Source organism: Cynocephalus volans, chromosome 10, assembly GCF_027409185.1.
Source record: "Cynocephalus volans isolate mCynVol1 chromosome 10, mCynVol1.pri, whole genome shotgun sequence".
Lineage (NCBI taxonomy): Eukaryota > Metazoa > Chordata > Mammalia > Dermoptera > Cynocephalidae > Cynocephalus > Cynocephalus volans.
The window spans coordinates 127,273,309-127,296,653 of NC_084469.1; the positions used below are offsets into that span (position 1 = coordinate 127,273,309).

General features: G+C 38.7%; 1 protein-coding gene across 1 annotated transcript in view; it reads right to left on the minus strand.

The window, feature by feature from the left end:
* HYDIN (HYDIN axonemal central pair apparatus protein) overlaps positions 1-23,345 on the minus strand; it is a 364,550-nt gene that overhangs the window by 294,255 nt on the left and 46,950 nt on the right. The window contains exons 7-8 of the mRNA XM_063112309.1: positions 14,779-14,980; positions 10,078-10,261 (exon numbers count right to left, since the gene is read on the minus strand). Coding sequence (XP_062968379.1) covers positions 10,078-10,261; positions 14,779-14,980 — 386 coding nt within the window. The remainder of the gene's footprint in view (positions 1-10,077; positions 10,262-14,778; positions 14,981-23,345) is intronic.

Genomic DNA, 23,345 nt, shown 5'->3' on the forward strand with positions numbered 1-23,345 from the left:
ATGGTAGGAAATGGCCCCCAAATGGTTACACTGGAAGTCAGTGAAGCTCAGTACCCGTGGGAAAGTCAAGGGTCTTATGGTTTGTGGTGGGCCAGACTGCTTTTAAAAGTATTGTCCTAGCAAGAGAATCCAGGTCCACGTGCAGACAAGAAGACAATGCACTGAAGTCCTATCACAGAAGCACCCTTGGACATGCTTTCATCACAAAAGTCTGACTAGGAGAACTGGTGGGTTGGAAAATATGACATATTCCACAGAGGCGACCAGAGGGAGCGTCGACATTCAGATGTGATGGGTGAGAGGATCATTTGATGGGGAGGTTCCCTAGAGGCCAAGAAGCCCTTCTGCTTGGGGAGGGAGGACCAGCACCAGGAAACCTGAGCCCACAAGGTTCAGACTGAGCAAACGGGGCCCTGGGCTCAGTGCTTTCTCATCCTGGGCTGCAATGTCTTATTGTGTCTGTGACAGCCACTCGTGACTTGCAGCCGAGATAATCCGACAAACCCCATTTATTCTAAAACCCTCTCCTGGGCTTGGAGCGGGCAACGTTTATTAAGAGGTCCTTGTGTATCTGTAAAAACAGAAGTGTGGTCATTCAGTTTCCTCTCACAGAGGGATGCTCTTAATGTTACAGATTTGAAGGAGTTAGGAACAGGTAGGACACTTTTATTTTTCAGTTGGGATTCAAATAAAAGTTAAAGAACTTCTATTGCTTTATAGCAAAAACTCAATATAGCATTTTCTAGCAAACAAGAGTGCAAACTCCAGAAACAGGCAAGAAGCCTTAAAAATGACTCTCCTTTTATTTATATGTCTTTGAAATATTTCATATTACTTCTCCAGCACTTCTGAAATTAACTTCCATGTCATTATGTCTCTGAAAAGAATTGTTCTTTCTTTATTGCTCAGTTCTAAAGTCTCTAAAAAAAAAATAAAACAAAACATTCAGAAATTTCCCTACTGGCCCTGACATCAATTTTCCTAGTCTTATGAGATCTGCCCCATGACTCAGAACTCCCTGCCATTCTGCTTTTTATCTATAATATATGACCTCTCTCCCATCACTGCCCATTTGCCTGCTCCAAATGAGAGATAGAGTATATAGGATTTAATCTGCAAGTGACTATGACCTTGTTTGTTGAAAATAACTGTCAAAATGGCTTTCAGTTATATTGTAATTATCTTTCCTCTTGGTCTTAATGTTTTGTTTTTCCCTCTAATCCATAAAGAAAAAGTAATTGCATTTTACTTATTAATCAAGTGACCTGCTAGAAGAAATCAACTTTGAATTTTCAGGTCTAAAGCTAATTCCCATATTGTGGTTTTTGCCCAAATATTAAATATCATCGAAACAGCCAAGTGACTTGATGGCCCCAGTTCTGAAACTTTCCAAAAGGTATCTATAAACTGGTCCATGATAGGTGATGATAGAGTTTGGATGTGTTGTCCCCACAAAGCTCATGTTGAGATCTGATCCCCAATGTGGCAGTGTTGGGAGCTGTTTGGGTCATAGGGGGTGGATCCCTCATGAATAGATGAATGCCCTCCCTGGGGGTGGGGGTAGTGAGTGAGCTCTCAGGCTCTATTAGTTCCCGCAGAGCTGGTTGTTTAAAGGAGCCTGGCACCTCCCCTCTCTCTTTCTCTCTCTCTCTTGCTTCTTCTCGCCATGTGATCTGCTTGCACCTGCCGGCTGCCCTGCCGTTTTCCACCTTGAGTAGAAGCAGCCTGAGGCCTGTGCCTCATGCAGCTGTCCCAGAATCGTGAGCCAAATAACCCTTTTTAAAAAATAAATTACTCAGTTTCAGGAGTAACTTAGCACACACCTATTCATCTTTGCAACCTTCGTCTGCTATTTTCTCTTATAAGCAACAGAAATAGACTAATACGGGTGTTAAATATGATCATCAGAAAGGTGTCCTTTAAAAGTGATCACCTGCAAAAAATTACGTTGGCAATGATTAAAGGGGCTCTTTAAAAATCTCCCTTGAAAATACTTAAATAAAAAAGAAAATCTTTTAAAAATCACCTTCCTTCCCCCATTTCACTCCTTCTCTCCCTCCCTTCCTTCTTTCCTTCCTTCCAGGATTCTTTCTTGTAAATCTTGCCAAATCAAAACCCGAAGTACAAGAAAAAAGAGTTATATATGTGTTTAATTAGTTTATCTTGGTTTATCTAGAAAGGAGTTTACAATATGACTCAACTCCTACATTTATCAAACAAAATAGTTACATTTTAATTCCCAAGTTACATTTAAAAGAGTAATCCAAATGTTTGCCCACCCAAATATTATATTTCCAATCATACTCGCTAATCTGAGAAGAGACAAATTTATGTTTAACTACAAGTCATAATATTTACAACCATTTACTAAGAGCTCATGTTCCCACCACTGTGTTAAGTGCTTATATACATAATCTAGTTCAATATCTATAACCTTGTGAAGTAGTATTATCCCCATGTTAAAGAAGAGAAAATCAGGACAAAGAGAGGTTATGTACCTCATCCAAGGCCAGACAATATTAACGGGCAGAGCTAAGATTCTGTAGTAATTTTTTCCCTCACTTCCCTAACTCTATTGCAATTATAACAAAAGATTATGTCTCACCTTTCTCACAGAGTCATATAAAAGGCAGGAGAAATTTAAAAACACTACAACTGTTAAGCAAGGCTTTGATGAAAACAGCATGAGCTGGTGTTCCTGTCCGGTGAACGTAGAGGGACAACCTGTGTGCTTGTAGGTTCAGGTGCCTCTGGAAGGTGACTCACAGGAGGTTCTTTTGGACAACACAGTCAACATTACTGTGTTGCAGCTCTTGGGAAATGCATTGGTAGATCTTTATCAAGCTATTCTGGTTGGGAGGTCAGGGTCCTGTCACATATTTTTAGCTATCTTACTTATCATTTTCCTTAAAATATTGGAGAAAAGTCAACATAAAACATGGGAAATGAAAACATGCTCTTAAAGTCAAATTTCTATCAATAAATAAGAAAAAAAAATCGCTGATCAAAAGCTATAATCTGTTCCACCACCCACAACTGCTCTTCTAGACCCTTCCAGATCAAGAAGAGAAATTGTTGCTCTCTTTAGTGTCACTCGGGGCAAACAGCAGTTATCTCAGAGAGAAATGGAAAAATAAGTGGAAGCTAAAAATTTGAAAGTAAACTACCCTAATTATCATTGAGAGAAAAGATCAAGTTGGCACATGAATTCAACTAGATTTTTCTATTCCATTATTTCTCTTGGGACAAGAAACTGTGAATCAAGTAAAGTTATGATTTTCAAAATAATGACCATAAAGTTTCTAAGAGAGGGCTCTAAGACTTGGCCATCCGTCAGAGGAAGCTTCACAAAAGCTGTATTCTATCTTGAGCTCACCTCCAACCCAAATACAGTGAAAATTCCACTGGGGTTTTACAGAGCAGAGGTAGTTGTGTGTGATGTTCGTGCCTTTCTTTGGAGAGAACAAAATTGTGTCTTTTCTAGCAAGGAAGGGTGTTAACTAATTTAATGAGCCACAGGGAGCCTTGCTGTTTCTGGGACTTCGCAGGCCTCCCTCCCTCCTACGCTGGTCCTCCAATACAATGGTGAATGCAGCGGTGCAACTGGGAAAAGCGTGGCTGAGCACAAAGACCTGAAAGGACAATCAGAGGTTGAAGAATGGGAGAGCCACACTGTTGGAGAAGGCTGGAACTTGTCAAGGACAGCTTGCTCTCAGCAGATCCCTGTCCTCCTTTCTCCTTTCTGGTGTCCATTTCTGAGGAGTCAGCTCCCAAACGTTTGCAACGTGATTCACGTCTAGTGGTGTGAGAAGTGGAAAGGGCCTGCTGTGAAAAGCTGGACTTTTCTTCTCTAGTAGCCATCTGGGCTTCCACCCAACCTCATTCTGCTGAGCTCACATGCTATACCAATTTGGGAAAAATAAAGTAAACTGAATTTGAGCTGTGCTCTCAAAGTCTTGCTGGAACAGCACGTTTTCTGCAGGCTTAGATGACAACAAAACATGGTTTACTATTACTTACATGGTAATAAAGAAATCATCAAGTTTCTCTCCCTTTTTAAGCTCAGTTAAATTAAGCTTAAGCTTCTCCACGGATACTGGATGAAGTTTTCTTTGAGGAGATGCTTGCTAACAGAAGCAGAAATGTTTTCCCTGCTCACTGATGTCAGCCAATCAGTTAGGGCCAGTATGGGCAAATACCTTTAAATTCTCAGACCTTTCTTTTTGAGAAAATACCAAGTGTTCAACATTCAGAAAACTGCTGCATCTTCAAAGTGTGACCTGAGCCAGGGGCACCAGAGTTCAAAAACAAGGCCAGCACATCTGTGCTGAGATTCCTCAGAGGACGCCTAGATGCCATGGAAAGGGAAAGCTTAATTCTCTCTTTTTGCTCTGTGATATTGTTTTGACTCTCCATTCTCAGAACTGTGTTTTTTTTGTCTTTGAATCTCTCTCCCTCAGGGTACCCAAGAGACCTAAGCAGAAGCAGAGGAAATAACAGAATGAAACTGTCAAAATTCTGTAAAGCCAGGGTCCATCTAGCACAATAGAATATTATATTTCTGAAAGTAGCCAATTCCACTTGCTTTTGTGGAAGGCACAAAACATGCATAATAGACTCATTTTTGCAGTTTTTTTCCAAAGGGTGAAAAAACCCATATGGAAGCAGGTGGCTTGAGAAATGATCAGTATACTACAGAACCCAGTACCTGCTGAAGGTAAGAAATAAATGGAAAAATTTAGGCTAATGACATTAATACTCCAAGATATTATTAGAATAACTGACACATGAGACATGATATAGATAGGAGTAACACACCACATGCTTTTATGATTAGAACAATTCTGGTTACTTTTAGAATATCAATAAATTACAGAGTAACACACCACATGCTTTTATGATTAGAACAATTCTGGTTACTTTTAGAATATCAATAAATTACCAAGCAAAGCTTAAAAAACATTCCTTTTCAGCCCTCAGCTATGGACTCCCTTCTCCCTGTGGTCACTCTGGGTCCTGGCCTACCCCCTTTCTCCATCAATGAATGAACATCTGGGGTCTCTCAAGAGACCCCATCTGTGTGCCAGTGGAGCAGCTGCCGGCCTCCCTCTGTTCAGATCACAAGGAAATGAGGTAAACTAGCAGGCCTGGTGCTCTGCGGCCACATCAGTACCCAAGACGCCTGGGCCTAGCTCCTCAAGGTCAAAACCACCTCTGTGGCCAGTGAGATAAGAAAGTGAGCTAAGAAAATGGCAGTGACTCGAGGGCAAATGGTGAACAGATGGTAGGACAGAGGAGGAACTTGCAGTTCTACAGTTTTGGGTCTTACAGCATTGAGTCAAGCTACTTCTCACATGATAACATCAATAACATTTGATTTAAATTCAAACCCATCACCACTGCTGGGCAATTTACGGACAGCATTGATCTCTCCAGCTTCAATTTCTTTGCTTTAAACTAAAAGAGCCTCTGAAACAGGAGTATCAGGAGTATAGTACCGAGTATTTCCATAAAATACTCAATATGCAGAGAACACAATCAGGGCTAAACAAGTTTTTGTTTTACCTAATCCATTTGAAGAACCAAGCTATACAGACATAGGTCTGAGAAAATAAGCATGTATTTCTTATTTCTTTTCAGACCCTAAGGTCACAGTTTTCCTGTTCTTTTGTTTTTCTTTTTATGTTTACCCTATTTGAAGACAGTGTTCTTCCTCAGTGGACACAGAGGCTAGAGTCCATAAGACTTTTGGTCATGGTCTCTAAGCCTCTGCATCAACCTTTTATTTTATTTTTATTTTTTGAACAGGATATCAGTTAGAGATTGATTAGTAGATCAGTAGGTGATACTGCTTGGTTCTAATCTTCTCTGCTTCTACTGTGATCTTAATTCACATCAAGAAGCTAATTGAAAGGAATCTTAAGAAAAAAACTAATCACGGATGCATAGTTCAGGTGTCAGAAATTAAGTAGTGCCATTTGGCATAGCTGGCATGAGCAAGATTCAGAAGAGACCCTCAGTAGAAGATGGTGCTGACCCAGGCACGATGGGTGCAGAGAGAGATACAGACCCTGGCAGGCTCTCAGCTGGCTCCGTGCCCTGCTCTGGGAAGCCACAGCTGCTCCTGTCTTCACAGGGCCTCTAGGGACAAGTGCCTGGAGGCCCTCTTGGGCCCTTTGCAAATTTCCTTTTTTGCTCTGCTCTTAGAATTTCCGCCCACTTTTCAAGACTTCAACTAAGACCTGTACAGGTCATTCACAAGTCTTGCCTTCAGCCCTGAATCCCCTCCCCCAAATTTTTGTCCTGCACTTCTAAAACTTTTTGGACATCTATAGTCATGTCAAATTCAACATGTTCAGAGCCAAGCTCATCATCATTGATTGATTTACCTTTGTTCATTAGTTCATCCATTTGTTCACCCACTGGCACTGGGAGAGGTGTTGGACACAGATGAGGATAAGGCATTCCTTGACCTTAAGGAACTCAGAGTCTGATCCCAAATCAGAGAGTCAGAATTTATGAGTTGAAAGGATCAAAGTGACCTACCTGCAATACCCTTAGTTTGTGTACAAAGCAACCAAAACCAAGGGAGATCAAATAGCTTGTTTAAGGTCACATTTCCTATTGGCAGAGCTACGAGTTAAACCAAGGACTCCTGACTTGCTAATTTCTACCAAGGACATCATAATTCTCCCAGTCTCTCCAGTTCAGATCCGAGGAAGCACGTGATTCCTCACAATGTCTCACCCTCCATGGCCAGTCAATCAAAAAGCAGTTTAGTGTCTTTTGAACACCTCTCACATCTGCCATTTCCTTTCCTTTCCGACTACCACCAGGCTGTTTCAGGCTGGCATCCCCTCACACTTCACCCTGAACTTGCCTGCAGAGATGTCTAGCCCCCCTGACCCTTCCCACACTAGGCGTTTCCCCTGCCTGACCTGCACCCCCCATCTCACCCTCTGTCTCCCCCCTCCAATCTTTCTAAACCCCCCTGGACATGTCACACTTCTCCTCTGAACCCTGCGGTGGGTCTCAGATACTCTCAGCACCATTTGCCAACCTGGGATCTGCAGAATTCTGGTAGATGCCCTGTGGGAGAGGGGGTCCGTGGTCACAGGGAAGTGGGGTTTGCACTCTGCCATGAGAGAATGCCCTTCTCTTGAACCAGTATTTCCCAAAGTTATCTGACCCCAAAACTCTTTGCAAGGAACACACATTCCCACCTCTCAGATCCAGCAGGCTGTGGGCTAAAGCACAGCAGGTTCTGGGGCAGTCCAGCTGTCTTCCGCTCTCCTTCCCAACCAGAAAAACTGGTCTATTCACTGTTATTTAACATGCTATGAACCCAATAGTTTCCTTTTTTTGTTTTCATAATTTCTACAACTAGAAACACTCTCCTCTTCCCTTTCCACTTAATTAAATCTGACCCTCCCTACAATATTCAGGTCTTCTATAAATCCTTTCTCAACTCCCTACTCTTCTGTAGCATTTATTTACCTGTATCAGAAAACTAAAATCTCAACAGCCAGAAACACTTGTGTCAAGAAGCTAGTGAAATGCCAGAATTTTCCTATTAAATACCTTCAAAAGTAATTTACAAGTAAGATTATATGACACTCACGAACAAGAACTGCATTTACATAAAATTATCAGGATCTTTAAGTAGGAAAAAAAAGGAGATTCAACATCAATAAATAATTCACCATAACTGACACTGAGTTCTGATGTTTTGACCAGAATAATTTTAGGAAGACACTAAGAAGGTTTCATGCCTTCATTTTTATTTTGCCAAAACTGTCAAGAACCAGCTAATGAATATTATTATGAGAAGAAAAACTGAATAGTATACAAAAAGACAAAATCATTACAGATTCCATGAAGTCTAGCTCTACTAGAAGTGAATATTACTCTCTTCCTATTTTTGGTAATATTTTTCTGTGCAATATAAACAAATTAGTCTTGTTTACTTAAAAAGTACCATTTTTGTATATTACTATAAGAAAATGTTTTTCTTCCTGATGGAGAAAAGATGTCTTGTGATAAGAATGCCAATTCAGTTCCTATCTGGGATTTAAAAGCAATCACATTAAATACCATATTTTAACACGCATATATCTCCATCATGAAGCTTTGGGTTATGGAAGGAAGTGGGAGGAGAAGAAAATTGAGGTAATTTTAGTCTTTGTCCTTCTGAATTAGAAACGGGCAGAGCTCACCTGTGGGTGTTCCACCCACCACCTCCTGACCACCAAGTCTGTGATCACAGGGCTGTCCGCTCCCAGAAGGCAACGAGAAACAGGACAAGGAATCATCGGCCTGGGCCTCCAGAACCAGTGGGGAAGAATCTTGGACTGTGTGGACCTTACCCGTCTGTCTAGGAGTCATTGTCAGGACTGGCTGCTCTTCCCCACCTTGGCCAGGCTCAGCCACTTGCTTGCACCAGTAATTCCTTCCTGACCTTCTCAGTACCTCTGGGCTTGACCTATTTTCACCTTTGGTTCTCATCTTTATTTAACCTCTTGCTGGTCTAACCCCTTATGTCTGGAGATCCTTTTGCTCAGCTGAGCCCTGGAGAGTCTTTTGACGTGATAGAAGATTTGGGTTCAACCCACATCTCCCACCTCATTTTCCTGCATGACCCTTTACTTCAAGCACACATGTCGCATGGAGCCCTGGATGATCTGTGCTACACACACAATTTTGTTCTCCAAAGGTCTGATCCTGCAAGACCCAGCTCCTCTCATGAAGTTTTCTCTAACTTCTTACCTGTGATAATCACTTCGGCCTCTGAACTTGTGTTCTTACTGTCTTCACCAGAGACTCATGCAGTGGGTCCCACAAACCATTAGTCCCAGAGGATGTCTCCAAGGGGAAAGCTCTCTCTTAGAGATCTTTAACACACATTAGCATATTAAGGTCTTACAGAAAAGAACACTGAACCCAGTGTTTCTCAAACTTATTTTGCAATGGAACCCCCTTTCCACGTTATATTCTTTAATAACAGTTTAGAAGTCCAGATGTAAAGAAAACAGGTCTATATAAATTAGTGGCATTTCCCACAAGTGACCTTGTATTCTAATGTGCCCTTGTGCCCATGTCTTTTCTCCAACTGGTTTAAATGGCAGCAAATTGGCAGCTCTAACTAGCTGTGGACTTTCTTAACTCCTATTGCTGTGTTTATCCTCACACCACTGTATGCCTGCTAAGGGTGAGGAAATGCACAGAATGCTCCTAGCCCAGTGCCCAGCACAAAATAAATACAAAAGCTGCCAGCCACTTCCATTTTGAGGCAGAAGGGCAGAGTGGTTAGGAGTTTAGCCTGTGGAACCAGACAGAGCCCATTCTAACACTGGAGCAGCTCTCATTAGGCAGACCGTGAGGGTGAGGAAGATGTCCCTTTCATTCGTCAATGCCTGGTACACACGCAGTGCCATTACAGAACATGCAGCCATTAACTACTTATTGAGTGAATTAAGGACAAAGCAGTTCTCAACTCAGGTGATTTTGCCTACCAGGGGATCTTTGGCAGTGTCTGGAAACAATTTTGAGTATCACACTAGCATCTAGTGGGTAAAAGTAAGGGATGCTATTAAACATCCTACAATGCACAGGACAAAGAATTATCCAGCCACAAATGTCAACAATGCTGAGGATGAGAAAACCTGCTCTATAGTCAGGCTAATAAGAATGAGTTCCTAACTTCTAACACTAGCTCTTTGGCCTGGAGCAAGTGATGGAATTTCTCTAAGTCTTAATTTCCTCATCTGTAGAATGGGGTTCTAATTATATCTTGCAGGGTTGTTTTAAGATAATATATATAGACAAATGAGGTAAGCCACACGAAGTGTTTAACACAGTGACTGCTGCATAGAAAGTGTGGCCTATATAAACGTGACCTACGAGCATGCTTACCATTAACCTTCACCCAGTGTCTCCTAATGATCATGAGACTCATTAGAAGAAATCTTTACTTTCTCAGAATTCACGATATCAACCCCAGAGTGCAAACTTTCATCAAAACAAGCCCCACATTCCCACTTATGCTGACTGTATGTCAGATTTTATTCACGTGCTCACCAGGGGCTCAATGGTGAAAATGTTATTCAAGAAGAGCATGCTGTCTCCCTGAACCAGCCTCCTCTGATTCTCAAATGTGCGGGAGAGAATGGCAAGACGTTCTCGGAGTGAAGGATCAAGAATGCACTCTTCAAGGAATGAATCAGTCTCGTTCTTTTCCTCTTTGTTCAGATCATCACAGACCCTAAAGAAAATACAAGACATGTGAGATTCCCTTTGACGTTCCCATGAAGAACTTTGTAAAGGGGCTCCCCTCCAGTTCATCTTCCTGGAAATGTCCTCATCCATTGCCCAGGGGTGGTCCCTGCTTGCCCTGAGTCTGTAACATACTAGGTGTGTGACCCTTGTACTCAGTCCTCAGACCTCTCAGAGCCTCAGCTCGCTCATCTTTGGTCACCTCCTTCAAGAAGTCCTCCCTGGATTTCTCTCCTACTCAGTGCTCATTTGTTAGTTAACTCCTGAGCCCTCATATATAGGGACAGATATTTTCTTTTAGATAATTATGTTCTCCAGGCTGCTTTTTAAATACTGAACATCTATCCTGCCTCTCACACTGCAAGGATGATTTTTTCCCTTGTAAACTTGCTTAGCTGCAATTCTTTCTTAGATGTTAGTTACCTAGAGATTAGAATCGGACTAGGTTTGGATACTGATTCTACAATCTATTTACTAGCTCTGTGACTCTGGGAGTTGCCCAATTGCTCTAAGCCTCAGAGCCTTCCCCTGTAGAGATAATAGAAGCTACTCCTATGTTGAGGGTTAAATGTGATCAAGGCCCTGGTGCAGTTCCTGGAACAAAGCAGGCACTCCATAAACACACTTTCTCCCTGTGTTAACCAACGCAATTACCAAGCGTCAAACTTATAAAATGTTCCAGCTACACCTAAAGACACTCCTTTTTCTCTCTCTTTCTAGATTTTTATATCCATCATAACAAGTCAGAAAAATAGCCTTCTCTAACCCTCCATGCATTGCCCTCACTGGAGCTGTGTTCACATTGCTCCTGAACTTTGCAGACTGAATTTTATCTCCTCCCAGGACCTATGACCATATTCCCAGCACTGTACTGGTATCACCAGTGGTAAGAGACAAATTACTGAGCAATGTGAGTGCTTAGTGAGAGCCTGGGGTCACTGAATGCCTGTCCCAGACCCAACTATTTTCTAAATGACTTCATGCAAACCATACGTGCAGTATTGTCAAATAGCTCTTTTTAATAACTTGAGTGTTCACGGTCCTTCGGTTGCATAGCACAAAGAAGTCAAAGAAATGGGTTCAGTGTGTTCCGTTTCCAAGGAAGAAAGCATTCTGTGCTTGCCTTTTATCACTAGGTAGGAAGCAGTGTCCAAGGCAACCAGCAGCAGTTCTTCTATACCGTTGGGCACAGCGGGGCAAATTAAAGACAGCTCAGCCCGCAGAAAGAAAGGAATCCATTTCTTTTTCATTTTGTTATGTGATACCTATCTGAAAGACTTATCAATTATATACCCTTTGAAACAATAAATTTCACTTGCAGGAATAAATCCTGAAAAACAACCATGGAGGGAAAGAAAGACACAACTACAAAGATGTTCATTAAAGTGCTGGAATGATACCAGATAAAGTGGGTAAATTTGATGTAAGATAATGAAGGTTGGTTAAACAAAAATGGAAATCATAAACATTACATTTATCAGGTACTTGCCAAACCTTTCACATGCATCAGGTCATTTAAAACTCATAACCACTATATGAGGTCATCATCACTGTCATCATTTTCATTTTGTAGACGATAAAACTGAGGCTCAGAAAGGTTAAGTAACTTGCCCCAGGTCACAGAGCTGAAATATGGAGCCTGGACCTCTAGCTGGGTCTTTTGCAGTTTTGATCAGCTAGCACTAGCCAATATGCTACACTGCCTCCTACAATGCATCTGTATCAATGGAATAATAAGCAGCTATTAAATGGGATTAAAGAGGAATATTCAACAGCATTTTCAAATGTCTGAAATATTTTAAAGTGAAAAAGCAGGTTACAAAATGTAATGTATACTGTAATCCCAATTTTGTAATAAAAAAGCAGAAGAAAAGAAAAAAAAAGCATATATATTGAAAACAAAACAAAACAGATTTAGAGATACTCAAGTAGGCCTTGCTGGGGAGCTCAAGAGAGAATACATCCCACTAGCTAAACATCTTGCCGCTGCTTTTCAGAGATGGGCAAGCTGTGAAAGAATATTCTGCTTTATCTGCCAATGATGTGTAGCCCGGGACACAACCTGAGAATCTGTGACACGGAGGAGGAAGGAGTCTACACCCACAGAGCAAGAGCACTGCCTCCCACAGAGGGGCAGCTATCCAGAGACGGGAACAAAATGCTTAGTAAATTGCAAACATCTCTGTACTTGCCTAACTTTTCAAGAGGATGTTTCAAGAACAAGAATTCATGGCTATGAATATGAGAGTCGTGGTAGGCTTGGGGATATCAAGGAGCAAGAGAGAATGAGAGAGAAGAGCTGCCCTAGTCAAATAAGAGATCAGGCAAAAATGGCATCAGTTTCCCCTCCTGCCCTAGGCGCCTGGCACTCAGGGGAGGGGGAGGAGGAGAGCAAGGGGCAGCACATTCAGCAGACTCTTTACTTAGCTAAACCAACCCAGTTTGGAGAAACATGAGTTACGTTGCTCTGTGTCACCCAAAGTGAAAGTAAAGGTATTCTTACTCAGCCATCTGAAGTCACTTTTCAAGTTCATCGTTTAAGAGAGGAGCATAATCCTAGATGATGAAATTAGGCTTCCAATCATGGGTATTAAAATGCCATCCTAAACTGTCCCCTTGAAGAAATAATAGAAAGAGCAAGAGAGATAGTTAAAGAAAATAAAAGAGGAAAGGAAGGACGAGTGTCAGAGTCAATATTAAAGAGATGGGGTGAGAGTGTTGGGAGGTGAAGGCGGGAAAAAAAAAAAAAAAAGAAAAGAAAAGAAATGCCCGTCCGTGTGTGGTTGAAATGATGTTCTTTATAGTCTAGCATGTCTGACAACAAGTGGTTTTAATTTTTCTTGAGTTTCTGTTGAAATCAACTTACTTAAACACTGTCTGGACACTGGCATGGCATTAACCACATACTACACGTACAAACACAGACACGGCTGAAGCTGGAACTGGCTTTCCGTCTTACAGTGTGTACTCATTCTCCCCAGTTACGTCCACAGGACAAGCATGTTATCCAAACGTCACTGTCACTGCTGTTTCCCTTTCTTCATTTGTACCTACTCTCTCACTTTATCTTTAAACATGCTTGGGCCATTCTGATTGCTGGGAAGCGCACAGCAGCTGGGGATCAGGACAAATGAGCAATGTCCTCTTGCCTTTTTAAACCACTGGTATTCCTATGCATGGGGCCAGGTGAAAGTTTTAGGCAGGAAAGGTTCTTCTTTTCTCACTTTTTAAAGATGGCACAGTGGCGATCCAGTGATTAAAGCTCATTGTCTGATGGACAAAGCTCCTGGCCCACTGTGTCCTGTCATTGTCATAGCTCCTTCTGATTCAATTAGGGACAGCACACCTGGAGACTTCTGCCGGTTTCTATGGACCTAAGGCTTTTATTTTTATCACATACTAACTTGGTTTTAAACAAAGCTTTGAAGCTTCTCAGGGCTAATCTTTAATGAAAATGGAGAAGCAAATAAAAAAGGCTGAAATAAATTCCAATGAAAGCAGCAGAAAGTGTTAATTCAGGGAGGTTGGAAGGAGATAAAAATGAAAATGAAGTTTAAAAGAGGCAAGGACCGAATCAATAAAAAGAAATATTCAAAATTTAACAGTGCTAAGATTAGTTAAAACAGCTTGGTCTTACGTTTCATTAATTTTCTCCATTGCCTGAAGTATCATTTTAAAAAGCAGAATGTTAAAGATACCAAGAAAAACCATTATTAAATTATAGGTTTGCAGGGATCGAGCAATGCTACTAAAACTGATATAGAAAACCTGGTATAACTAAGTCCTGCTTTTTCCTCATTCTTCATATTTTCTGGAAATATCTGCTCACCAAAAAACAACAACAACAACAACAACAAAATTTACACTGATGTGAATCCGAAATAGATTATTTTTAGGAACTCTTACTGAAAATTGATTGACCTGGTTAGGGTTATGAAAAGAAATACAGACACGTAGATTAGTTCTGAAAGAATAGTGAGGAATGATATATTTGGTCTTTAAAATCTAGGCGTTCCATTACTGCTAAATTATAACCGGGTTAAGATTAAGTGACGATGGATGACATTCTATCCCACATAGCTCAGCTCAGACTATTTTTTTTAAAATTTATTTATCTACATTTATTTATTTATTTAAAAGAAAATTTAATTTTATTAATATTATTTTTTACATTCTAGGATGTTGTTGCGGAGCAGTTGGGAGGAAGAGGGAGATGGGAAAGGGGAAGGAAATGGGATGGAAGAAGGAGGAAAGAGGAAGGGAGGGGACTGAGGCCTGTGGCACCCCTCATTCCCACAGGGGACACGGGGGGCTTCCAGCAGTGGCTTGGTCATTGCCTGGCAGGGAGCAGATGTCAAAGGGGTGTGGCAAAAGCCTTTGTCCCCCACCGTCCCCAGATTTTAAAGACCAAATATATCATTCTTCACTATTCTCTATTATATAGTTTATAAAAACTATATGCAGTTTTTACACCTATATTGAATACAGATGATTTTTGTTACAAACCCAAACTTTTCTCTGTCCTCCTCTTCCTGGGTAGCAAATATCTTCCACTGGAAATGAGCGATAATGTTACTGCGGTTGTGAATGGTTACAGTTCGCTGATTGGCCAGAGATATATAGGTTTTCTCAATGATCAAGGAATTCTTGTCCAGCCTTATATTCATGTCTACAGCAGCTCCATAGAGAGATATGAACACTTTTTCACCTAGGAATTAACAAAGTACAAAAACACTTTAAGATTTATTCTAGAATGACACTCCCGGGCTACTGTTTTCCAAGCTGAAGTTAGGGAACATGGCACAAGCATTAGGCATTTTACTACCTCCACCCTCACTCCCAGTCATTCCAGAGATCAGATATGATTAGAAAACTTAAATACTGTGCTTGGTGCAGTTACACAAAGTCAAAATCTTGCTTGGCCATTGTAAGCAATACATAAAATATAAATTGTTGTGGTGGGTGCCCTAATACTTTTTCTTCTTAAAACTACTTAAGTTTTCGATCCTGCAGCCTGACCAGGAGGGCAACTGAGTTCTAGAATTACAACCATATGCCTCATTCTTAGCCCATGGCTGAACTGGATTTCTAATTCTTAAAATGATTGTATCAAGTGTACCTGGGAAGAACTGCTCAGCATGAGAGGATTTAAGTTTAATCAAGAGTGGGGATCAGGAAGACTCAATAACTTCAGAAATAGAAAACTGACCATTTAAAAGGAACCACATCCCTAAACAACAACAATTAAAACAAAGCAAAAACAAAACACACACATACGCACACACACACCTGCCATGTCTAGGTACTGGTTATATAGAAAGAAAACAATAATAGACAAAAACTGTATTTAAAATAAAAAAAATTAAAATTTTAGGAACACCTTTATTCAGCATAGCAACTGAAGTTCCTGACTTCATTCAAGATGCACCAACTACATTGATACTAGGTGTATAAGTGGGGCCCTGGGCTTTCAAGAAGACATAAACCTATTCTATTTGATCTCTGCAATGTCACAACAGGTACATCATTCAAAATAGAGAAAAGAAATACTTAAACACTGTAAATTTTTTGTTGATCTGTACTGCTAAAGTTTTAACCAGAACCCAGAAAGCATAATTACTTGTGTCTTATTTTTTTAGCAGACATTTCTGCTCCATTCACTATTGTATGAATCAAACAGCCACTTAGTAAATTGACAATGCTTTGTACACTTTAAATGTTCTTTTAGGCTCTAAAAGAACTTTTCCCAAAGTTTATATATATATATATATATATATATATATATATATATATATATATATATATATATATTTTTTTTTTTAAATTTTGCCATTACACAGTGTAAACATTTTTTAAGTCCCTTTACCAATTTCTCCTTAACCGACCCCCGCTCCCGTGCCCACCTCTGATGTTCTCAGTTCCGTTCTCTCCTTTTAAGAGTTCAAATAATTATTGTGATTGTTGTATCTTTCTTTCTTTGTTTTGTTTTGTTTCTTCAGCTCCCACTTCTACATTAGGACATGTGGTATTTCTCTATCTGTGCCTGGCTTATTTCCCATAATGTAATTTTCTCCAAGCTCATCCATGATGCTGCAAATGGCAGAATTTCATTCCTTTGTATGGCAAAGCAGCATTCCATTGCATATATATATACCACATTTTCCTTACCCGGTCACCCATTGATGGACTTTTAGGTTGGCTCCAACTCTTAGCTATTGTAAATAGAGCTGTGTTAAACATGGGAGTGCAGGTATCCCTTTGACATGATGATTTCCATTCCTCTGGGTATATACCCAGAAGTGGGATTGCTGGATTGTATGGTAGTTCTACCTGTTTGAGGAACCTCCATACCACTTTCCATAATGGCTGCACTAACTTACAGTCCCACCAACAGTACAGGAGGGTTCCTTTTTCTCCACGTCCTCACCAGCATTTGTTATTCTCCGTCTTTTTGATACTGGCCAGTCTAACTGGCATGAGATGGTATCTCAGTGTGGTTTTGCTTTGCATTTCCCTGATGCTGAGTGATGTTTAGCATTTTTTTCATGTGTCTGTTGGCCATTTGTATGTTTTCCTTTGAGAAATGCCCATTCAGTTCCTTTGCCCATTTTTTAATCGGGTTACTTGTTTTTTCACTGTTAAGTTGTTTGAGTTCCTTTCATATTCTGAATATTAATCTCTTGTTGGATGCATAGTTTGTGAATATTTTCTCCCATTCTGTAGGTTGTCTTTTCACTCTTTACTATTTCTTTTGCTCTGCAGAAGCTTTTTAGTTTGATATAATTGTATTTGTTTATTTTTTCTCTTGTTGCCTGTTCTTTTAGGGTCTTGTTCATAAAGTCTTTGCCCAGAGTTTAAAGAAAAAGTAAGCATCTAGTTATTTAACTCTAAAATTTACAATTTTTATTAAAAAATGTATACACAGAGTCAAAATTTTAGGTACTATAAGAGCACATACAACAAAACTAAAATGCCTACCTTCCCTTTATTCAATCCAGGCCTGCTCTTTAGGGGTAAGAATTGTCAATATTTTCATAAACATCCTTCCCTAAAAAAGGTATGTACTCTTGCCAACTTTTAAACTTTCTGATGATTGAAATTTAACAATTTGAAGAGTGAAAACTCCTTGGTCTTTTAATTTGCATATTCTTAATTATAAATGATGTTGAACACTTTTTCATATATTAATTGGCCTAAGCTTCTCCCCACTCCCCCAAAAAACACTTCCACAATAAGCTGATACTCAAAAAGCTATGCCTTCAAGTTGAGAGTAAACTGAAAGTAAATTAGCTCTAGTTCAGAGTTAAATATCATGCTGGAATTGTCTATGTCTTGCAGAGAACTTCAAGCTTTGAATTTGGTGGTCAATGACTGGTTAGCATTCAGATATCTGGAAGAAGCACCTAATTTCTCTTCAGAGGAAAGTACCTGCATCCATAGTTTCAAAACTTGCAGTATTTTTTAAAAAGCACAAAGCCAAACATCACAAGGCATGCCAAGAAATAAAACTCCACATACTTAGTATGTTTAAAGAAACAAATGGAGGAGCTTGTAGCTATATCCAGAGAACAGAAAAAAATATAAAAATATTGAAAAAAGCCACCCTCTAGGACTTACAGAAATGAAATAAAATAGCTTAAATCAAAAAAGAAAAATCTCAATTGAAAAAAACTCAAAGGATATACTTAATAAGAGAATTTTATTAATTTTCATTTAAGGGCCGACCCTGTGGCTCACTCGGGAGAGTGCGGCACTGGGAGCGCAGCAGCGCTCTCGCCGCGGGTTCGGATCCTATATAGGGATGGCTGGTGTGCTCACTGGCTGAGTGCGGTGCGGGCGACACCAAGCCAAGGGTTCCAATCCCCTTACTGGTCGCATTAAAAAAAAAAAATTAGTGAAATGGAAGATAGTTTAGAAAATACAAAAGATAGTGTAAAGAAATAAAAATATATGGAAAATATACAATGAATGGGTAAGAGATAAGGGATACTGAGTGAGAACTACAAGTGTTTAGCTTGAAACCCAGAAGGAGTAAAAAGAGATAATGAATCAAAGACAATATTTCAAGAGATAATAGCTAAAGCCATCAGTTCACAATTCAAAAAGCTCAAAGAAAGCCAAATGGAATAAACAGCAAAAAAATTTATACTTAAATATGTTGCAATGAAACTAACGATAACTAAAGATAAAGAAAATCCTGAAAGTAGCCAGAGAGAAGAGACGGATTATCTTCAAAGGACCCACACCTGACTTTTCAACTGAAACAATGGAAACTAAAAAACAACAGAATGGTATCTTTAATATGACAAAGGTGAGAACAATGCCTAGCAAGAACCGTACAGAAGTTATTTGGCTTTTTGTTCTTTTGTCTGCAAATGTCTTTGTTTTGTTTTCACTTTTTAAGGATACTTACAATGGTAAAGGATTTTAAATTAGCATTGTTTTCTTTCAGCACTTTAATAACGTCATTTTACTGTCTTCTGGCTTTCATAATTTCGGCTGAAAGGGTTGCCATCAGTACTATCAGTGTTCCCTTTAAGGTAATGTGCTTTTTTTCTCTGGGTACTTTTATGATGTTCTCTTTGCTTAAGTTTTTGGTAGTTTAGCTATAACATCCCTAGGTTTGGTTTTCTTTGTATTTGTACCATCACATGCTTGCTGAGTTTTAATGTTATGCATAATTTTTGGAAAATTTACAGTCATTATTTCTTAAAACATTCTTTTACCCCATTCTTTCTCTCGTCTACTCCTGAGACTCCAGTTACATGTATGTTGACCTTTTGACTGTATTCCACATGGCTTTTGCTTTCTGTTCTTTTTTTATTTTTCTATTCTTTTTTGTTTCTCTCTGTGCTTCAGATTGGGTATTTTCTATTGAACTGTCTTCAGGTTCACTAATCCTGCCTTCTGCTGTATCCATTCTGCTGTTAAACTCACAAAATTATTTTTTAATTTCCAATATTGTATTTTTCAGTATAACACTGTTATTAAAATCTGACAAAGATAAAATAAATTGTTCAATTTATAGACCAATTGTACTTCTGAATATCAATATAAAAATCCTAAATAAAAAATTATCAGTCATAATCCATCAGCACATTATACTTCATAACCAGTGTGGTTTACTTCAAGAAGGCAAAAATCTATTAACGTAGCAGCAGATCTAAGGGGAAAAATCATATAGTCTTCACTGATGCTGAAAGAATTTGACAAAATACAAAACTTTTTTTAAAGTCCATAAAATAGGAACTGATATAATTAAAACATAGTATAAAGCCTCAGTACTTAAAACAGCTTGGTAGCAGTGCATGAAGAGGAAGATCAGTGGAATAGAATAAAAAGTCAAAACAGACCCAAATACATATTGGAATTTAGTATGTTATAAAGGCAGCATCTCAAATCATTGTGTAAAAATCAACTTTGTAAAAAAAAAAAAAAAGCGTTGTTAAGACAATTTCATAGCATATGGAAAAATATATCTCACAGCAGAATAAATATCAAGTGAATCAAATATTTAAATGTTCAATATGAAGCCATAAAAGTAGAACAATACTCAAAATCTAGAGCCCTCTAAAAAAAGATTAATAAATTGGGTTACCTAAAAATAAATAAATTCTGCATGACACAAAATTTCATAAGCAAAGACAAAAGCAAAACTGGAGAAAGTATTTGCAACTCAGATCCGAGACAAAGGGATTGAATGCCCAAATATATAAATAGCTCTTAGAAATCAATAAGACAATCCAATAGAAGAATGGAACAAGGTTGTAAAAAAAGAAACATAAACAGTCCCTGTATGAATGAAAAGATGCTTAACTTCATTCATAATAAAATAAATGCAAATAAAGATGTACTTATATATCATTCTCCTCCCCCCACCATCAGATAGGTAAATGAAAATTTGAGAGCATAATTTATTGTGTAGACTATGGGGAAAAAGGCACTCTCACATATTGCTGTAGGAATGAAAAACTAATTTTACAAAAATAAATGTGAAGCTAGGTATATACAACACACACATAGTTTCATACTATGGTTTCAATACTTTCAGACAACAGAGGACACATAAATGGTATCACATTGTACATAGCATTCTCCAATTTGTTTTTTTCATACAGCATTTTTTTTACAGATTTAAATATGTAGGTATCCATTGCTTTTATTCATTTTAACTAATGTACCATGTTCCATTCCAGTATGTGAAAATACTATGATACATCTCTTCTCCTACTGAATATTTAGGATGTTCCTAGTTTTCTGCTATTACAAACAATGCTGAATTGAACATCTTTGTACAATGTCTTCTGTACAGCTGTGTGAGATTTTCCTTCAGAATAAATACCTATAAGTGCAATTGCTGGGTTAAAGGGCAAATTCATTCTGCACATTACTGGATCAGTCTGTCAAGTGGTTGTACCAATTTATACTTTCATCAGCAGTATAAGAAATTCTTGTTTTTCCACCTCCTTACCAATATGAGTATACTGCCAAAACGGAGTGGAGCCATAGACTCTTCAGGAAATTGGCAAATTGATGGAAAGAGTGTTTTTCATATCTTGGTCACAGCAGGGTCAAATTTACCAATGTAGTGAATTGCTGAACCAAAGTTCTTTGGAAGTGTTCTTTCTTTGTTCAGGAAACTGAAATAAAGGCAACTTGACTGAGCTAACCCAGCACATCAGCAGTGATGCCAAAATCAGCATTCCTCATTGCACAGATGGAACCCAGAGGGTTCCAAAGATCTGGGTTCAAGGTGCAGATTTATTTAGGTGAAAAGTTATTTAACATCACTGGGCCTCAGTTTACTCACCTCTAAAATTAAGGGAGTTAAAGAAATGTCCTCTAATGTCTCTTTAAATACTAACACCTAACAATTTGAGTCTTCGCTTGCTATGTAATTTATGGAAACCTCATCCCATCTCCCTAAACAATCCCTGACAATCAGTGTACTAACTTCTGCTATTACCTATCCCAAGCTATAGAATAAGAAAAGAAGAAAAGAAAACTAGGTCAAAGAATGTCTCCATTACCTCTAAAATCCATGTTAAAACATTTGCTTCTTTTATAATAACTATGTGTTGCTACATTTTCTAATTACAATGGCACACGTTTATAACTAATTATAATAATCACATAATTGAAACAAAGTTCATGCAGGCAAATTTGCATATTTTCAGATAGATATTATTTAGCAGTTTCAACTGCAAAGTAATCATATCACACTCACTCTCTTATATTTTGGTATTCATTCATTAATCTTTATGAGGAAAAAATTTCTTTATGGTTCTAGAAAGTTTACTAGAGTAAAACATATAAATGATTGTAAAGCTGCCTTGCGAAGTACTAATATTATGATTGCTTCTATATTTAATATTAATACATAATCACACCTTTGTGGGAAAAAAACCTACTTGCCAACTTCTGACTCCTGAATTGAAATATCTTCTCTTCAGTAAGAGACATAATACTGTAAAAAATGCTGAATAAGTGTATCAGCTCTATTTCTTGATTATGCCCGTGGTTAATGTCACCTCTAATGTTATAGCAACCTCACCTGACATTGAAGAAAACACTCTGCTGTGCTCCTATTTCTAGTACTCATTCAAGTAAGAACATCTTTTTTAAAAAGTATATTCTGAATATTAATATCTCCTTGGAGCCTTAGATTACATAAAGTTTCTCAATACAATACCCAGTTGAAAACTGTAAAATTTAAGCAATTGTTTGTCTAAGAGTCACGTAGTATTTTCACTTCTCAGTTTTACTGAAATGACAGAACTAGCGCATGAGGTATTCTGTTTTGTTTTCGTTTTGTTTCGTGGTCAGCAATGTAGCCTTGACTAATTGCATTCTTAATCTCTTCTGGAGGGGTGAATTTGTGAAAGGTCTCTTCAGTTCTTTCTCAGATTTAGACTAAAGTCTAAACTTTTTCAGGTTTAGACTAAAAAGGTAACTAAATCATTTCTGAGGTAAAATCAATTGCCTAAACAAACTTGATATTACTACACACAGGCACCCACAGGAAGAAGGAGGGAGGAAGAAAGGAGGGAACTCTGGTTCAGAAAAACGTAAATGAGCAAAATATTAAAAATTGGTGAAGCTTTATGCTCGATCTCCTTCATTACTAGAGCACTGCTTCAAACTCTGGTTGTCAGGAAAAGTAAAAAATCTCCTCGCTGCATCTAATCAAGAGGGTACCCAGCAGAGGACCAGAAGCTGAAGGAACAAGCCCAATGGTGAGAAATGCAATTTAATAATTCCTGCAGAGGAGTATCAATGCTCCTCCTTCTGGAACATTGAGGAAGCGTGAAGAAAAGACTTTCATCAACAGCTCACATTAAATTTTCCTCCTCAAATCAATTCATATTTCAAACAGCTGCCCAAAGTTCAATCAGATGCTTATTTAGAGAAATGAGAAGCCAGAAATAAAGGCTGCCTGAAAAAGCTTCTGTGATTAATTGAATTTAGGAAGTCATTACAGTTTTTCACTGATGGAAGGTTATGTGTTCTGGTCATCAATAACCCACAAGAAAGATGAAAACATATTCTTATCAGCAGTCCATTTCATGTAAGGAAAAATGCTACAAGAAGTTTAGCTCTGTCTGCAATCTTCAGAAAATAACCATTCATTCATTCATGCACCAAAGTTGACACCAGAACCTCAGGGTGCAGAAACCAATTTTTCCATGGATGATTAAATTTTAATACATAGACATTCATTGTGGTTCAACCTACCTTTCCTTTAGCATAGGAGTATAAATGTAAGTGTGGTGTCATTCCAAATACTTATATAAAAGTAAAATCCAGATCAAGGGCCGCCGGGAGAACGCAGCTGCATTTCAAGTCAGTGGATCAAGACCGTAAAAACGCACATATGGTCATATGAGACATTAGGAAGACAATCTACTGTGGTGGAAAAGCTCTGCCTAGGAGTGAAAAGTCTGAGGCTGGGTTCTAATTGGGCTTCTGATTATTTATGTGACCTAGGACAGCCACTTAATTTCTCAGGACTTTTTCATCTGTAAAACCTAAGGACTAGATTAAATTATCACTGAAGTCTTCTCTCCCGTTTT